This window comes from Alosa alosa, chromosome 23 (genome assembly GCF_017589495.1).
Source record: "Alosa alosa isolate M-15738 ecotype Scorff River chromosome 23, AALO_Geno_1.1, whole genome shotgun sequence".
NCBI classification, from domain to species: Eukaryota; Metazoa; Chordata; class Actinopteri; order Clupeiformes; family Clupeidae; genus Alosa; species Alosa alosa.
Genome location: NC_063211.1, coordinates 8832745 through 8849944, shown reverse-complemented (window position 1 = coordinate 8849944; position 17200 = coordinate 8832745). Strand labels below are relative to the sequence as shown.

General features: G+C 40.6%; 1 protein-coding gene across 1 annotated transcript; it reads right to left on the bottom strand.

Moving 5' to 3' along the window:
• Window positions 1-479: 479 nt before the first annotated feature.
• LOC125288531 (bone morphogenetic protein 10-like) lies at window positions 480-4463 on the bottom strand. The gene is made up of 2 exons (XM_048234980.1): window positions 3419-4463; window positions 480-2674 (listed from the first exon to the last, which is right to left on the bottom strand). The coding sequence occupies exons 1-2, from the start codon at window positions 3807-3809 to the stop codon at window positions 1647-1649; spliced, it is 1419 nt and encodes a 472-aa protein (XP_048090937.1). The 5' UTR covers window positions 3810-4463; the 3' UTR covers window positions 480-1646.
• Between the last annotated feature and the right edge of the window lie 12737 nt (window positions 4464-17200).

Sequence of the window (17200 nt, the reverse complement as noted above, 5' to 3'; positions counted from 1 at the left end):
TAACTGCCTGAAGGACCCCACTATAAGACTTTATGGAGAAAATGGAGGGAAAGAATGTTATATGCTATTATGGAGCATATAAATATCATAGGCTACAATACAAGAGTGCAAGCAGTTGCCTAGCAACATTTACTGTGAGTGTTACACAATAGACCAGGTCTGTCATAACCTCACCAGTTAACAGCTTTTACAAAATGGGGTAGTAAAGTGGTTGTGCACACTGAAATAAGTTTGCTTGGTAGCAGCTATTAGGCAATTAGAGTACAAGTGAGAGAGGGATATGCCTATGGGCTGACATTAACTATTTTTAGGCCTGTTCATGAATCAGTTAATTTATTTGTTGGTTGCCTTTGTTGCTGTCTGATTTTGTTTTACTAGGCAGCCTCTTTCTTGATCATCAACGTCATCATCTCTGACACAACTGCTTGTCAAGAAGTGTCAGTTAGCAGAAAAACAAACCACCAGATTACACCAATAAATCAGTGAACACTCAGACTATTTCTTTTCTGTTTTTCAGTAGTGATCAGGAAGTACTTGACAAGGTAAAGATGATAAGCAATCAGAATAACACAAAAATGTTAGGCAAACAAATGTCATGAAGCTTAGGTTAAATCCAATATCTGTGACCATAGATATGTCTAAGGTGTGAGGCACTTGCTTGGCCGAAGATTGTCATCACTGTTTATGTTCTGCACCATGGAAAACAGAGGAACCGGAACACGGTGCTCTGCGGACAAGAGCTTGGAATTGGGGCCAGGTGGGGAGGGAAGGTGTTGGTCTGCACTGGACTATGGCCGTTGGGAGCCCAGGAATCTGCCAGCACTCTCTCCCAGCTGCTCCCCACTTGGACGGGAGGTCTTGCCCTGAGTGATGTGCCGCGAGTCTCCGAGGTCCAACACCTCCTTATCACTGAGGCCCAAAGGACTTGGAGACAGAAGTGCGTGTGGCATGTGGCCCCACTGGTGTCGGGGGTGGAGCCAGGGGACCTTCTGACGTTAGTCACAAATTGGATAGGTTTGTCTGCTTATATCATAAGTGTGAACTATTCTCCGCTATAAATGTCATTACATGTTACGGATGTGATAATCACCTTCTTCCAAAGGCCATATCTCCATTTGTAAGATTTTTTTAGTTGTAACTTACAGGCACTCCCTGTCACAACTGCAATTCATTTTTCATTTATTTAGAAATGATAAAATATTGACAGCATTGCAGTCTACATCATAAAGCATTTGTTTCATATATTATAAAATACAACTCACAATTTACAAATTGTAAATATACATTAATAAGAAGCTAGTAAAGTCCATTCCCCCATATAGCCTCCATTATAACCTCCAAGCATTTGCTCATAGCAACTGTGCTCAGAGCCTATGGTATCCTGCCCATGAAGCCATGTGTGAATAAGGCAACTATGCAGAAGTATCTACCAATATTGCAGAAACACTCATGTCTATTTATCAAATTACTTGTAAGATCGATGTTAACGATCAAACGATCAAAAATAGGCTGTGTCGACTGTTGTGGTGGGTCCTTGCATGATGAGTTTAGATGGGCACTTCAGATCTCATGTCATCTCATGTTGCTTTGAGAAGTGTAACAGTCTGAACTTGGTTGTGTCCACATGCTGCAGCTGGGTTTCCTAACTATCTGCAGCCACACTCAGCCACTACCATGTCCTCATATTTATGCTTGAGAGTGACCACGCCTTTCTGGTCTTTGTACAGGAGGGAGATCGGGTCCAGTTTTGTGGGGACGCAGCAGGGTGGGGAGACCCTCTTGGGGGACTTGAAGCTGACCAGGGACTGGATGGTAGCGTGCTTGGTGGGTGAGACATCAGGTGTGAGAGGAACTTGGCAGAGGCCACGGCAGGCGTTGGCTTGGTAACCATCTGGAGCCACAATCCAGCTATCCCAGCCAATCTCCTTGAACTCGACGTATAGTGGAGTCTTCTTGCAGTACTCGTCGGCAGCACCGCGGCGCACTCGGGGCGCCCTGTCATATATCATGTTGGAGCGTATCTGCATCAGCCTCTCCTCATCCTGGAACTCCTCGGAAGGGCCCTCTGAGTCTGTCCACAGCTCGTTCCCACCCAGTAATTCAAACTCGTGCTCAATCAGCTCATCAATCTCCTGTTTTTCCTCCTGGTGGTCTTTGCTCTGATCGTCAGAGAAGACAATCAACACAGAGTTGTGTTTCCCAGAGACGTCTCGGTCAATGTCCAACTCAGCCAGTCCTGAGTCCTCTGACTCATCATCGCCCCTGAATTGGTTCGCCTGACCTTCAGATTGAAAGCTGTCAATGCGGACCTCCAGATAGTGAGTTGGGCGGTCAGAATCCTTCCAGCGCTGAACGACATCTGTCAACTCAAACACCTCCCACCCGCTCTCCTTGACACAGATGTGCCTGGAAAGGAGTTCCTCCCTCTTAACGGGAACCTTCTCGGGTCTTCTCTGGTCAGTGCCCCCTCCATCCTTCCACTGTCCCTCCTGCTCAAGAACCTCAAATATGGTCACCTTGTGCTCTCCACTCGGGAGGCAGTGGAGATCTTGTGGCACGAGTGCATAGAGGCGAAGCTCAGCGTTGATGACGCGTTCGTGAAAGGGAATAGAGATGTTGAACAGGAGTGGGTGTGTCCTCACACCCTTGTTTGTCACAATGGTTGGGGAGGAGTCTGGAATATCAAACACACATGGTACATGATGAAATCAATTTTGATTAAAAGTATGTAACAAAATTTAGCATTCAATGTTTTGCATAATGCAGAAGACGAATATTGAGTACTGGCTGAAATACAACTTTTTAGCTATGGTGCACATGATCTTTGTCAGTATGTAGGAAAGACTTACTTAGTTCAAGGATTTACTGAAAATAATATTATCAATATTATTTTCAGTAAATCCTTGAACTAAGTAAGTATATAATATTATATTGTTAATTGTACAATCTGAAGCCCAGTGTCATGAAATAGAACTGAATGAAATAGAAATGGCTGCTAAAGTACTTTGGATACGTTTATAAAGTGTGTACATGCACTTATTATTACCATAAGAATTATTATTCAGGTGTAGGTAAAAATCATGTTCTGATATAAAGATTATTCTGTACACAAAAGACCTGTCCTACACACAGTATAAAAAACAAAAACAAAATGAATCTGCAATACCAAAAATTCTCCAACTGTTTCCAATATTCATATGAAATCATTCCATGAATTGCAATTTTGCAGAATCTACATCTGGTCTCCCTCAATAAAGACATTTAATCTCAAGTGACTTCCTGGTGAAATAAGGTTAAATGAAAATACAGATCAATATTTTTAGCCAGATAATGGTTTGTCTACATGGGATAGCTTTGCCAATTTAAAGATGCATGCACAGATTGATGTGTAAATAGATGTATAGGTATATACAGATACCTTCGTTCTTAAAACTGCGCACTGTGTTTCCTGTGGGCCTGGCCGTGTGGTCGTTTGCAAAGCGGTTGTACAACTCCAGCATGTACTCTGGGGGCTCCATGCGAGAAGCAGGGGGCTGAGGAGGGCCAGGGGCCCACGGGCCTCCCCGATCCGTGAGGTTCAGCACAGAGAGGAAGTTTCCCAGTAACTCCTGCATGTCCACATCCTCGGACTGTTCCAGCAGAGAAGGGTCCTGTATGTCTTTGGCCCGAGGGTTGTCATCAGGAGGCAGGATGGGGCTCGTCAGACACAACCAAGGCAAGAGCCCTGAGCACAAACCCAGTACCCAGATACAGCTCATGCTAGAGACCGCAGGGCTGACCATGACTGTGGTGCAGAGCTGCGGTATCATCAAAAGTTCAGTCCGGTGGAGGATTTTTTTTCCCCTCTCCGTCTCTTTGGTTGTGATTTTGGATGATATGTAATCTTCTTCAGCACCAGACACCTGCGCAGCTCTTCTGCCGACTCGCCCTTCAATCACAAATCACACTGCCTTTCAGGCCTGACAGGTTGATGTGGGGGTGGAGGCAAAACAGCTTTCGCCTTGTTGATCTTGTGATCGGGCGCAGAGGGCAGGACAGAGTTGTCCACCTCCCTGGTGTTGACAGCTTTGGATATGTGGCCACTGCACAGCTCTGACCCGTCCTCTCAACGCGGCGGGTGACATCCAGCGCGGCCTCCCCACATGCCCTTCCTGTCCTTTTCCATGTCTGCCGCTACCGGGGTGGTGGGCGTCCGCCACCACTTGAAGTTCCAGCAGGAGCTTAACACTGTAGTGTTGCAAAAAGCCTAGCTTGAAATGTCTGTGTGTGATTTCTCCGTCTTTAATGGTGCAGTCCACGATTGTCTGCCTGTTCTGTCATTAGGTGTCTGTTCTGTATGTGTGTGTGCACAAGAAGATTCTAGGTGTTCTACGCAGTCCTAGTGGTAGAGTACAGTGGCTCGGACCGAACCATATACAATTCCAGCAAATTAACATGTTGCTTCAGGAGCACAGAGGAGAGGAGCGTAATATGATTGGCTGGTAAGCTCAAGTATAAGCAGCCTTTCACCAGAATAGTGAATGAAGAAGAACCATCTGGTAATAGTCGGCATTTTCGGGACAAGATTCAAGATTGTTTATAGATTATTTATTGTTACACCACATTGTACTTGTAAGAGAGAGCAACATTTACGGGTTTCAGTTCCTCAACATTGTAGCAATTAATGATATGTGTTCGGTGCAGGAATGTAGTGGTAAGATAAGAGGTGGATAAACTATGAATTTTGTGAGGTGAGGTGGACTGCACCATGCGGTATCAGATTTTTTTAAAAAGGCGAGGTGGACTGCACCATGCGGTATCAGATTTTTTAAAAAAGGCATTCAGAACATGTTTGATGATGGTGGAGGTTATTGTCCAATGTTTATAACAATATCAGTGGTATTAAATGGTTCCTAGAGTGTTCATGACTGTACATAATGTGAATGTGGATAATACAGTGTGGTTTTTGAATGTTAAAAGTTGCAATTGGTGAATAGAGGTGGATAAACTCTAATAAGAGCTGGATAAACTCTATTTCTGAAATTTCAGAGGTGGATAAACTGTGCTTACTTGCGTTTAGCCTCCACTACATCCCTGGTTCAGTGCTAAAATAAGATTGAGTGTGTGACTGAAGTATGTGTGAGTGTTTGTGTGTGTTTGTGTCTGTGCAAACATGTTATTATTGTTAGACAGGCAACTGCCCCTTGCCTTCTGTTCCTAAGCCTGGTTGGCTGGTGGACAACCGTTGCTGAGCCTGCAGGTCTTTACTGGCGGCAATACTTTTCAATACCAGACAGCAGCCGCTGAAACAGACTGTGGCTTAAGTGGCTGGGGTCTTCATTAATTCTCCAGGCTTTACTGATGCATGAGCTGTTGGATAGAAGGCAGCTCGTATCAACAGATATGCTCCTTGTATGCTACTGCATTCTTACAAACTTGAGCCTATATGTTAAGTTGTTCAAAATTAATATTCAATGACACCGTTCATGTGGAAGACTACTTAGATAAGTCAGGTAACTTCACAGAATAAGATATTAATTTAGCTATTAATGGAATTAGAATTTACGGAGTTAGAATTTACGGAGTCTGGGAGGGGGCATGCCATGAAAATAACATGTCATGTAAAACATATTTGAAAGTGTTGTGTGCACAGCCAGGGTCTATTGTAAGGTCTATATAAAATCTGTAATTTTATTGCAGGCCAGTTATAGTTGGTTTAGAAGTCAAGTGGAACTCACCACACCTTGCTGAGAGGACCCCATTAGTAGTCAATTAACGATTATTCACAGTGTGGCTTATTGCCCAAGGGAGGGCAGTGCAATTCATTTTCAACTTTTTAGTAGGGGGGCCTATGTGTCTAATTTGGGGGCTTGTGGGATTCGCATGTTCATTTTTGGAGAGTATTATATCTTTGTTTTAGGGTTTGAGGGGTTTTTTGAAGGTTTTGAAGGACCCAAATTCTTCAAGCAATGGCTTGGGCCCTCTGACTCCTTGGGCCTCTGGGTTTGGGCCCGGTAGGCCCGTGCATTAATCCATCCCTGACTACCAGTGACAGTTGGCTGTTGATAGCTGGCAGTGATAGAATTTAAAATATCGAATAACTTGAAGCACATAGTGCTCTGTTCTTCATGGTTGGTGATATTAGTGACCTTCTAGCCTTCTACATTTGAGCAAGCACATTTTCATAGTTCATGGTGGCACAGTCAAGTTAGGTTATATTCTGAGGTGTGTCTTTCTGTTAGTCAGGTGATGGCACACATATTCTAAAAGAAACAGATTTTGGGCTGTGTATCCAGTGGCAGATATGTGTGGACTGGTGAATGACCCATCACCAGAGACATTTGCCAAATTTCTTGTTTTTGTCCATGAGAGAGTATGGAGATGGGTATCACAGATCAGCCAACTATTACATTGTTACAGTGCAGTTATTTTACAACAGAACAAAGCAGTTTGGCACAGGAACTGCTACAAATCCACCTGTAACAGTGAGCATCTGCAGCATGCTAAGATTCGCTACTAGAAATCATGTGAAGCAGGCAGGACTCAGTGTCTTCAGAAAAGACGCGTTAGACCATCTTCTGAACCTGCAGCAACACCTGCAACTGCATCAAGTCCATCTAGAGGCACTTGTTCAGCAGCAGCTGCTGCCAGCATAGATAAGTGCTTCTTCTGTCAGAAGCAGACAAAAGAGCGTCTTCATGAGGTGTCCTCTTTCAATGCAGGCAACCAACCAAGAACTATAAGTAATATTTTGAAGTCAATGACTTTTAACAGGTAGCCAGTGTAAAGATGCTAGGATGGGGGAAATATGTTCATATTTTTTGCGTGTGTGAGCAGCTGCATTTTGTATAAGCTGTAAGCTCTTTAGACAGGTATTATTACAGCCAGCATAATAGCATTGCAATAGCATTGCAATAGTCTATCCTTGAGATGACAAAACATTAATTTCTCGGCATCTGGTAAGGATAAGGACTTCCTTATCTTTGAAATGTTCCTTAAATGGAAAAATTAAGTTTTGGTGATCTGTTTTATGTGATTACTTAGTGCTAGGTCCTGGTCAATTATAACTCCTAGGTTTTTAACACTTGTGGATGAGGTCAGTGGAAGATCACTGTAATGTGGATAGGATATCCCTCATCTATTTTAGAACCTAAAACCATGACTTCTGTTTTATCTGAGTTCAAAAGCAGGAAATTATTCGTCATCCATGTCTTTATATCTCTTATATATGTGTCAAGTTTGGCTAACGGTGTTAATTCATCAGGTTTTATGGAGAGGTATAGTTATGTGGTATGTCTGTATATTTTAATTTTTATTGTCTATGGCTATGTCTGTGTCTAAAGTATGTAAAGTATGTCTATGTCTGCATGGGAAAGTAATAAATGAAATTTCAATTCTTTGTATGACCAGTGCATGTAAAGAAATTGACAATAAAGCCAACTTGACTTGACTTGACTTATGTATCATCTGCTAAACAACAGGGGCCCCAGTACTGAGCCTTGAGGCACTCCACATTTTACCATAATCTGGGTAGATGGTTTATTATGGACCTGTACAAATTGTTGACGGTTAGGAAGGTATGATCTAAACCAGTGTTTTTCAACCTTTTTTGTGCCATGGCACACTTTTGACACTTAAAATGTCCCACGGCACACTAACACACTAATCCTGTGTGAAGAAAAAATAAACATACCATAGCCTAAAATTTCAAATAATACACAGATATGGCCTTATTATGGCTTCTATGCAAGACCTGCTCAATATAACAAGCCCTGTTTCATTTGTAGGTGACTATATCTAATTTAATTGTTGTTTTGAACTGGATATGTGATGATTCTGTGAATACTGGATATGGGGCCCCCGTTGTACAATGCCTGCATACCACAAATAGTGCAATCATACAATCAATGAGAGCATATGGTTATAAATTCTTTGATGCAACAGTTGCTTTTCTGGACCAGTGAGTGACATTTGGGTAATTTTCTGCGGCACACCTGATGATCTCTCACGGCACACTAGTGTGCCCCGGCAAAGTGGTTGAAAAACACTGATCTAAACTAAGCGAGTGCTGAGTCTTTGATGCCTATCAAATTTTCAAGCCTAAGTAGTAAGTCATTGTCTATGGTGTCAAAGGCAGCGCTGAGGTCCAGGAAGACCAGTATCGATACAAGGCTAGGTTTTTTGAGGGAGGGCTTAATAACAGATGTCTTAAACAACTGCGGTACATGCCCTGATAGCATTGAATTATTTATAATCTAGAGCAAAACATTATCCAGGAAGGGGAGAGGAGTCTTAAGAAGGTGAGTAGGAATAAGGTTTAGTAGACTAGTTGTAAATTTTGATGAGGAAATTGTGGAGGTGAGATCTAATATGTTGTGTATATGTAAATTAATTAAATGTTGTTTGAGGTCTCATCTGTGATTTTGCTATCTTTCAGCAATGGAGTATGTGTATTTGGTGAAACTGATTGGTTATTGATCTTATCTCTAATTGTTTGACATGTCATAATACTGACATACAATCATACGAAAATAAGAAAATAACTGTTTTGTGAACTTTATTCAACATAGCCAGTGATTTAGGCGAAATGTATGGTGTTAAATATAGTGAAATATACAAATTCACAAAAATAGGGTTAAAACAGGTAAAATAAAATGGAGACATCATTTTTCTCCATGTTCAATGACCTCTAAAGACAGTCCAACCACTCTCCAAAAATTAACATTTCAATCCCACAGAAACTACATAGGCCCCCTGACTATTTTGTACAGCGCTATTGTACAGGTGCACAGCAGCTGCAGGCCTACTGACGGGAATGTGTTTCCTAACTGAAGGATGTCTCTCTGCTCTTCTCTGACATAATTTCTTGGTCTTAAGCGCTGCTTGAACTCAGATTGTCACAACAAAGAATGCTGCTGGAGTTTTCTTTTTTTTCCATACAACCTAGGCTACTCATACCGAGATTGACATCTTTGTTGTGCTCTGGGCACTCTATTGTCGCCCTCCTGTGGTTTACTCCAGAGACAGTCGATGAGTGACGCCATGCCTAACAATTAGAGTACTGCCACGGGAGGTCCAACTCGTCAGCGGTTTGTTCCATACATAGACAACCCTGCAGGCCGAGGTGAACGGGCACAATTGAAACATGGAAATTATCCGCTGATTGTTAATGCCATTACGCGGTGTGAACTATTGAAGTACTACTGAAGAACGGTGTGTAGCTCCAGTACATAGAAGGCTTATGTGCCCTTTAGATGATAGCCTAGGCTCGTTTGCTCGAAATGGTAGTTAGTTAATAATAGTAATCAATGTGAAAGGTCAAGATTTTGACATTTACTTGTGATGACCAGTCAGTCTGTTATCAATCCAGATAAGGTCAAATGGGATCATCATACTATGTGTAAAAATACATTCATGCATTTTGTATTTTGATAAAATAGTCTATTGAAATTCTAAAACTATCAAAATGAAATACAAACAGCAAACAGGATTTTGTGCTTTAATACAAACCTATTCCAAGGCAGCATGAGATAATATCAAAATCCTCATAATTTATCTTAATATTTGGCTGCTTTTCACTGTTTACCACAGCATGTTACAAATCTTGAGGTTTTGAGAAGCACTAGGCCTATCTGTCATGATAGAGAGTATTCAATCAAGTATGTAGATAGATGACTAGAGGTGTCATGTCAAGAAGGCAAACAAATAGATGACACTTATTGACATCCAAAACTGTCAAACAAAAATGTTACTGTCAGTTTGTCACTATTAGCCTATATCAGCTTTTGGACTTGGACCTATGTCCTAGATCAAGGACATAGTCATGATGTCAACATTGGGGGGGACCAAATCTGATGTATACTTTCAATGTATACTTTAATACTTTACCCCAATGTATACTTTAAAAGAAATTACAAACTAGAGTATCTTTTGATAACCTCTATATTACACAGAATGTGGTTCTTTGACTTATTACTTACACCTGAAGATTTTTTTAACGGAGTGTCTATTCGTACCCCTGGTACGAATAGCCTTGGCCACACAACTGGGCTATTCACACCCTGTTACATAACAACAAAAACATGTTGCTCGCGTGCCCAAAAAAAATGGGCCGACATTCGTTTTTTTAGTCAGCAGAAAGTGAAGAATTCTGAACGGTTTCAGCACTAATATCTGTTCAAATTAAAGTTGAGATGGAAAAGTTGTGTTTTATTTTCATAATCTTTGTTCAGTGAACACATACAACCGTCAGTTTGTTAGCTAACAGAAATTTCGTGAATATGACGTTCAGGCCTATAAACTATAAGTTTACCTGCAAACCTCTTTTTTTTGTCGAAGCAGATAGTGCAATGGTCACAGGCAAGGGCTGACACCCGGGAGACCAGGGTTAGATTCCGGTATGATACTTTTTAGCGGAGTGAGTGTGCATGTGTACCAACGTCTCTGGAGAGAAGGCGCGCAATTTCAATAAGAAATCGGTTCTCAAACGGAAGTTTTGATTGCAACAATTAGCTAGTTCATGCACCAGGGTGTAAATAGCATGCAGTACTATAAACACCTGGGTACGAATAGCATCCACTTCTAACTGTACATTGATGCAAACAGCATATCTTATTCAGAGTGATTACACAGCTGAGCTATTCACACTCTGTTATGTAACAAAAAAAAAACATGTTGCTTGTTTTAAAATATATATATATTATTACATTGTGTGATCAATATGCCAGATTAAATGCACAGGGGTGCAAATAGCATACACTGATATTTGTACCAGACAAGGTACTAATAGAACACATTGCTGTGTGCACCGGGGTACGAATAGCATACATTGATATTTGTACCAGACGAGGTACTAATAGAATACATTGCTGTGTGCACCGGGGTACGAATAGCATACATTGATATTTGTACCAGACGGGGTACTAATAGGACACATTGCTGTGTGCACCGGGGTACGAATAGAATTCACTTCTTATTGCACCAGGGTACGAAGAGCATACACTGCTAATTGTACCAGGGGTGCAAATGGCCTTACCTTTTTTTAAAACTAAGGCTTAGACTCATAGGTTTGGAGCCTAATAAGATTTTGTCTTTTAATTTAGATTGTATTATGCTGGCAGCTAATCACACAATTTTAACGTAGTTTGAAAGGGACAGGATTCAGGAATAGGCTACTAAGACAGGCCCCTCTTCTGTCTCTCATGTTACCCCTGTATGCATTATAGACTGGCTTCTGACAGAAATTACGTTTTGTGCCAACATGTAGAAACACTAGGCCTACTACAGCCTTTAATTGGTGAATGGAGGTGCAAATTCCTTTCTTTGTTTATTGTCCGCGATTCACAATAACTAGGCTATAACGTATTGTAAACGTCGCCACATTTGATCACGTTTGCCTGCGTGGATGCGCGATTGAGTGCGCATCTAAATAATCTGCAAGATGCAACAATCATTTCTAAGAGGCCTATAGCCTACACGGTAATTTCTGGCATTACTACTAGCATATGAATGCATTAAAGACGTGAAAGAAATGACACAGGCTTGCACAAATTCATCATTTAAAATGAAACGTTTCAATTTCGATATCATTGCGAGAATAGGCTACAATATGGAAAATGTTCCCTTTCAGTCTGATCGGCTCCAAACATGTATGGGATTTCCTTAGCCTGTGCGCACTTTTCCAAGAAGTTTTGTGAAAATTGTTCCGGTAGCTTTTGCGATATTGTTGACAGCCCTACCTCACAGCAGTAGGGTGCAGTAAATGGAAGCTTTTGATAGCGCACGCCACTAACGAAAAACGGAAAATCACCAGGACAAACCACTCAGGGGTGTAGGCTACTCTGGAACCATAGGTCACTAATTTGTGCGTTATTTACGTTTGATTACATTTCAGATACGTGTTGGTTTCCTGTAGGCCTAGTATAGCGCTTTATTCTTTCTTTATTTTTCTATGTCCGAATATTGGGGGGGACATTTTGGTCATATTTGAATATTGGGGGGGACACGTCCCCCTCAATGTCTATGGTGACTACGGCCCTGTCCTAGATTACAAAATAGTATTGCATTTCCACATTTCCACATATTCTAAACACATGTGTCATAAATGCACATCCTTGAACATAGGCTACCCTAGAAACATTTTCCAAAAACTCTCCAGTCTCCAAGGAGACTCACCTTGATTGTAGGCCTATTAAAAAAGGACAGCTGTCATTAAATAATCTCTTCCACTTGAGTTCTGCGATCCTATTTCTATCTCATCGTGATTTTTGATTCATCTCTGTGATGGACAATATACAGTACTGTGCAGAAGTCTTGGACTTGTTTTAGCAATGTTGATCATATATGTTTAATTCTCATTGCCTTTATTAGAATAGATCTTATGCACAAAAGGCTCTTCAGGTAGCTCATTTGTTTCCGGTAGAGAGTTAGCTGTGTTGTAACGGCATCTTCTGTTATATTCTGGTCCTTACATGTTCACATGAAAATATTGTTTGCCCAATAATAACAATTTTAACGCACGCATAGAGACATAAAGACATGAATGACAAACAATTTCCTGCTTTTGAACTCAGATAAAACAGAAGTCATGGTTTTAGGTCCTAAAAAGATGAGGGATATCCTATCCTCATCACAGGCTACATATAGTGATCTTCCACTAACCTCATCCACAAGTGTTAAAACCTTGGAGTTATAATTGACCAGGACCTATCACTAAATCACATAAAACAGATTACCAAAACTTCATTTTACCATTTAAGGAACATTTCAAAGATAAGGAAGTCCTTATCCTTGCCAGACGCTGATAAATTAATCCATGCTTTTGTCACCTCAATGCTCTATATGCTGGCTGCAATAATACCTGTCTCAAGAGTTTACACACTCACTAGGACTAAAAAATATGAACATATTTTCCCTATCTTAGAATTACTGGCTGCCTGTTAAAAGTCGCATTGACTTTAAAATATTACTTCTAACATACTGTACAAAGCCATAAATGGCCGGGCACCAGAATATATTAAAGATCTCCTAGTCCCATATAACCCACCCAGACCGCTACGGTCACAGAATACTGGCCTTGTAATCCCAAGAATCTCAAAAACTACAGTAGGAGGCAGAGCTTTCTACTACTGTGCACCCTCTCCTCTGGAATAATCTCCCTCCCTCAATTCGATTAGCAGATATCCTCCCTATTTTTAAGTCTTAAAAATAACATACCTCTTTACTGCCTCTCATAGTTAGGTATGGTGCAGTGTGGAACTTCACTCACCTCAGGGATTTTTGGAATGGACCACCCTGCTGTGTCCTCGTGCGACTGGCACCCCAGTCGCGCGTGTGATGGTGGTCACTGACCATACCTGCGCTGGTGTCGACTACCCTTCACCATATGCTGCTATAGCATAGTGCTGTCATGGACTTCTCATGTGTCAACCCCCCCCCCCTCTCCTCTCCTACCTTTTCTCTCTCTCAACTCCCCCTTTCTTGCCTATTCTCACTATGGTATAACACTATATAGTACTATTGATTTACTTATTGATATTAACCATTTTGATTTATAGTAATGCTAACCCACTCTATCTCTCTTTCTTCCCCCTTACCTCATTGGTCCTAATACCCTCCTGAATCATATAGCCTACTAAAAGTCTACCACCAGATGGAGTGGAACATATTTTTTTTCGAGATTAAAGGCCAAAGTTGTGCCCAACACTCTAAGTAAATTGAGTAGAATAGGGGGACATTTTCAATTAATAGCTATCACTATGAAACTTCTGAAGTTGATTAGTGACATACCAAAGAAAAAATGTATTAGAAGTTTTTGAGATTTTATGTTTAGATATGCAAATTAGGCATTCATTCATAAAATGTACCATAATTTGCATATACTGTATTACAAAACACATAATCTGAAAATTGGATGAAGCCAGATTAAAAATGTATTGTTTCATCATTTTGAGACAATACCGAAACACAAAATTAAAGAAGGGGCTGTGACTATGTTTCTTTATCATTCCATACATGCATAAAATGTAGAAAATGTCAGGCTATTGAAAATATATTAACATAACTCCTACCTAATCAAACACAAAATATAGATAGGAAGAAATCTGTGATGAATAGTTTATGTGTTACTGAAGTGGATATTTCTCCTCCACAGTGTATGGAAACCTAATTTTGAGAAAACACCCTTTAAAGATTATAGTGAAAGGGAATACATTTTTCAGCGGAGACCACTATTAACAGACAAGTCATTGATATTGAATCTTTTTTTCTTCCAGGCTTACAGTATAAGAAACAAACAAAACCACCAACTATGTTTATGTAAACAAATAAAGAGCAGGAAATTAGACCATTATCAAAAGAGAAAATAAATGATAGCTTCAGCGAAAGTTCTACTAGGAAGACTCGTAGCGTAGCCTTTACTCCTCCCATGCTTTCACAGAGCCAATCTTAGCCTTGCCTACTTTCGGGAAAGCCCTGCAATCTGATCATTCACTCATTCAATCAGCGCCAGCCTATAGGAATTCAGTGGGCACTTTAAATATGTTCCACCTAACACCGCTTGTGGCAACAACAAAAAAAGTTCAATCCACGTTCTCATCCAAGTTTGCCGAAATATTTGCACATACACCTCTGCACTCTGTGCAAGCTAGGGAGCAGTCGAGGCCTTGACGACGGCAACCAGACTTGCACTTGCAGTGCAAAAGCTTGAACAAAGATTGAGGTGCAGGGTCCTGTATGGTCAGGAATGAGGCCTGAGTCTTGGATCCTCCAGCCCCTATTCATTGTGATAGCTATTAATTGAAAATTCTCCCCTATTCTACTCAATTTACAGTGTTGGGCACAACTTTGGCCATAATCAAAAAATAAATGTGTTACACTCCATCTACGGAGGTAGACTTTTAGCAAAGATGGTTGATTACGAAGATACTTCCTGAGAGGCCATTTCCTGTCCCCGGAAATGTATGCAAATAGGGTAGCAGTAGTACACGCCCCGCACAAGGGGGGGCCATTATCCCCCATTTATGCAGTGATCGGGCTCCCTTTTTAACATTGAGGTCTATGGCAGAATCCAAGAATTTCCCAGAATTTGTCAAAGCCTTATTTTTCTGAGCAATGGATGCACATTTCGGACACGGTATCATGATCTCCAAACACTCCTCCCCATTTCAGGAGAATGTCGTGACAGTATGACCTTCCAGTTGGGAGAAAATCAACATTAATAAAGGTGTACACCAAGTTTGTTTTCATCTTGCTACACATTAATTATAGCTTTTAGTATACGATTCAGAAGGGTATTAGGACCAATAAAAACTATGAGACATTTCTGTTGCAATTATTTTGTCTTTTTGAGATAGATTGAGTGGCCTATACCTGAAGAGTCTTTTGTGCATAAGTCCATTCAACCAGAAGATAGAGGGAACATGAAAAACAAAAACAATGTGCATTTCTGGTTCAGGTTTTAGTTTTTTGCATCCATTCGATTGGTTGTTTTTGCAGTGTATAATTACAGTGTATAATTTCTCTCACAAAGGGGAAGCTGAAGCCGGTTGGTACTGGTTCCAGTGGCCTGGGTGGGGAACGACAGCTCCATCAAGAGCTTCCCCCTTGGGGGATTGGTCATTATAAAACTGCTAAAACAACAAATCTAATGGTAGCTTGAGAATGAAATTGGACTGGTATCAGAAGAAACAATACATTTTATGTGCATTTAAATGGCCTACTGCGTACATATTTTCAGTGTTCTCTGGTCTAATTAAGAAGTGAACAAATAAACAATATGGTCCTTAGCATTGCTGAAACAAAACATGTACTGTAAAGTGCCTGAGACCTTTGCACTGTGCTGTACTTTGAAGAGTGTGTCTTTGCATAGATAGACTGTACTTCATAGATGAACCAACAGTCTCAACTATTCTTTCATTAAAAAGCCTATTTGCTGACCTTGATCTGAACAAAGACAGTATAGAAAGTACCAGAGTCGTGACATGGTGCTGCCATGGTAACAATTACACACTGGATCTAATCAATGACCATCGACTACAGGGTTGGCTTTCTTAATCTATTTAATTTATTTAATAATGATTTCTGATACTTTGTGCATGCTCAATACCTAACACATGTCATGGTGGGAAAAGCATGATTCATCTCAAAGCATAACATAACATACACAACTCACCTCCAAATACTACTGGTCTCTAAGCATACAGTGTAACCCTATTTAAGAAAACTCATGTGAAAACTTTTGGCAACACTATCAGCTGTGTGATTATCTCAGTGTTCTTGCAAAGGCGCATGGAAACATAATGAAAAAATGGTGACACCAAGGCATCCTATGCGTTCATTTGCTTTACTGGTTTAGTACTTAGGTGCTTTGATTCTGTTAAATTATAAATTCATTGCTGTAGCAAAATATGTTAGTTCAAAGTATTGACATTGTGTTTGAAAGAAAAACATGAGTTTGTTTAATTTCATGTTTTGTGGTTTTAGTCATGTGCCAAACCCTCTTTTCCTTTTTTCACAGTATATACACTTAGCTGACTCAATTAGAAAAATGGATTGCTCGATTGGAATGACTATTTGAACACGATATGGTTGTGTTTCATTCAAAACTAGATTGTTTTATGTAATTGCAACGTAATATGGTTTGATAAATTGGACAGCCCTGACTTTTCCTAGCCTAGCTCTTGGACTAAGTCCAGATATGCTTAAGTTGTCCTGCTACGTTGAGGGAGGTGATTCAATAAAACCAGAAGCTGAGTTTGTCCTGTTTATCAGAAAATACACCATGGGCACTCACTTGCCAGTTCTTCAGTAGTGTACTGATATTGATCTCTAGCCCCCAAGTGCTGTTAATTCCTCAAAAATCCATACAACAGGCACAGCAGATTGGTCAGTAATTGAGGCTCAGAGGCTGTCAGAGGCCATCTAAGAGATGCATTAATTTTACACAAAACTGTCAATCATGCAACTATTATTTGGTTGACTTTAAAGCAACATCAACAATTGTTAATTTAGCCCCTTGTCAATTTTCAACACACTGGGTGCTCATTTAGTGATAAGGCGTTTTAGATATATAACTATATGGCTTTAAAGGAGAATTCCGGTGTGATATTGACCTAAAGTGTGTTGAAACATGATACCGAGTGTGAACGTATGTCTCATAGCCCATCTCGGCTTGTCCCCTGCACTCCAAAATCTGGCGCTAGTTAGCCGATGCTACCAACAG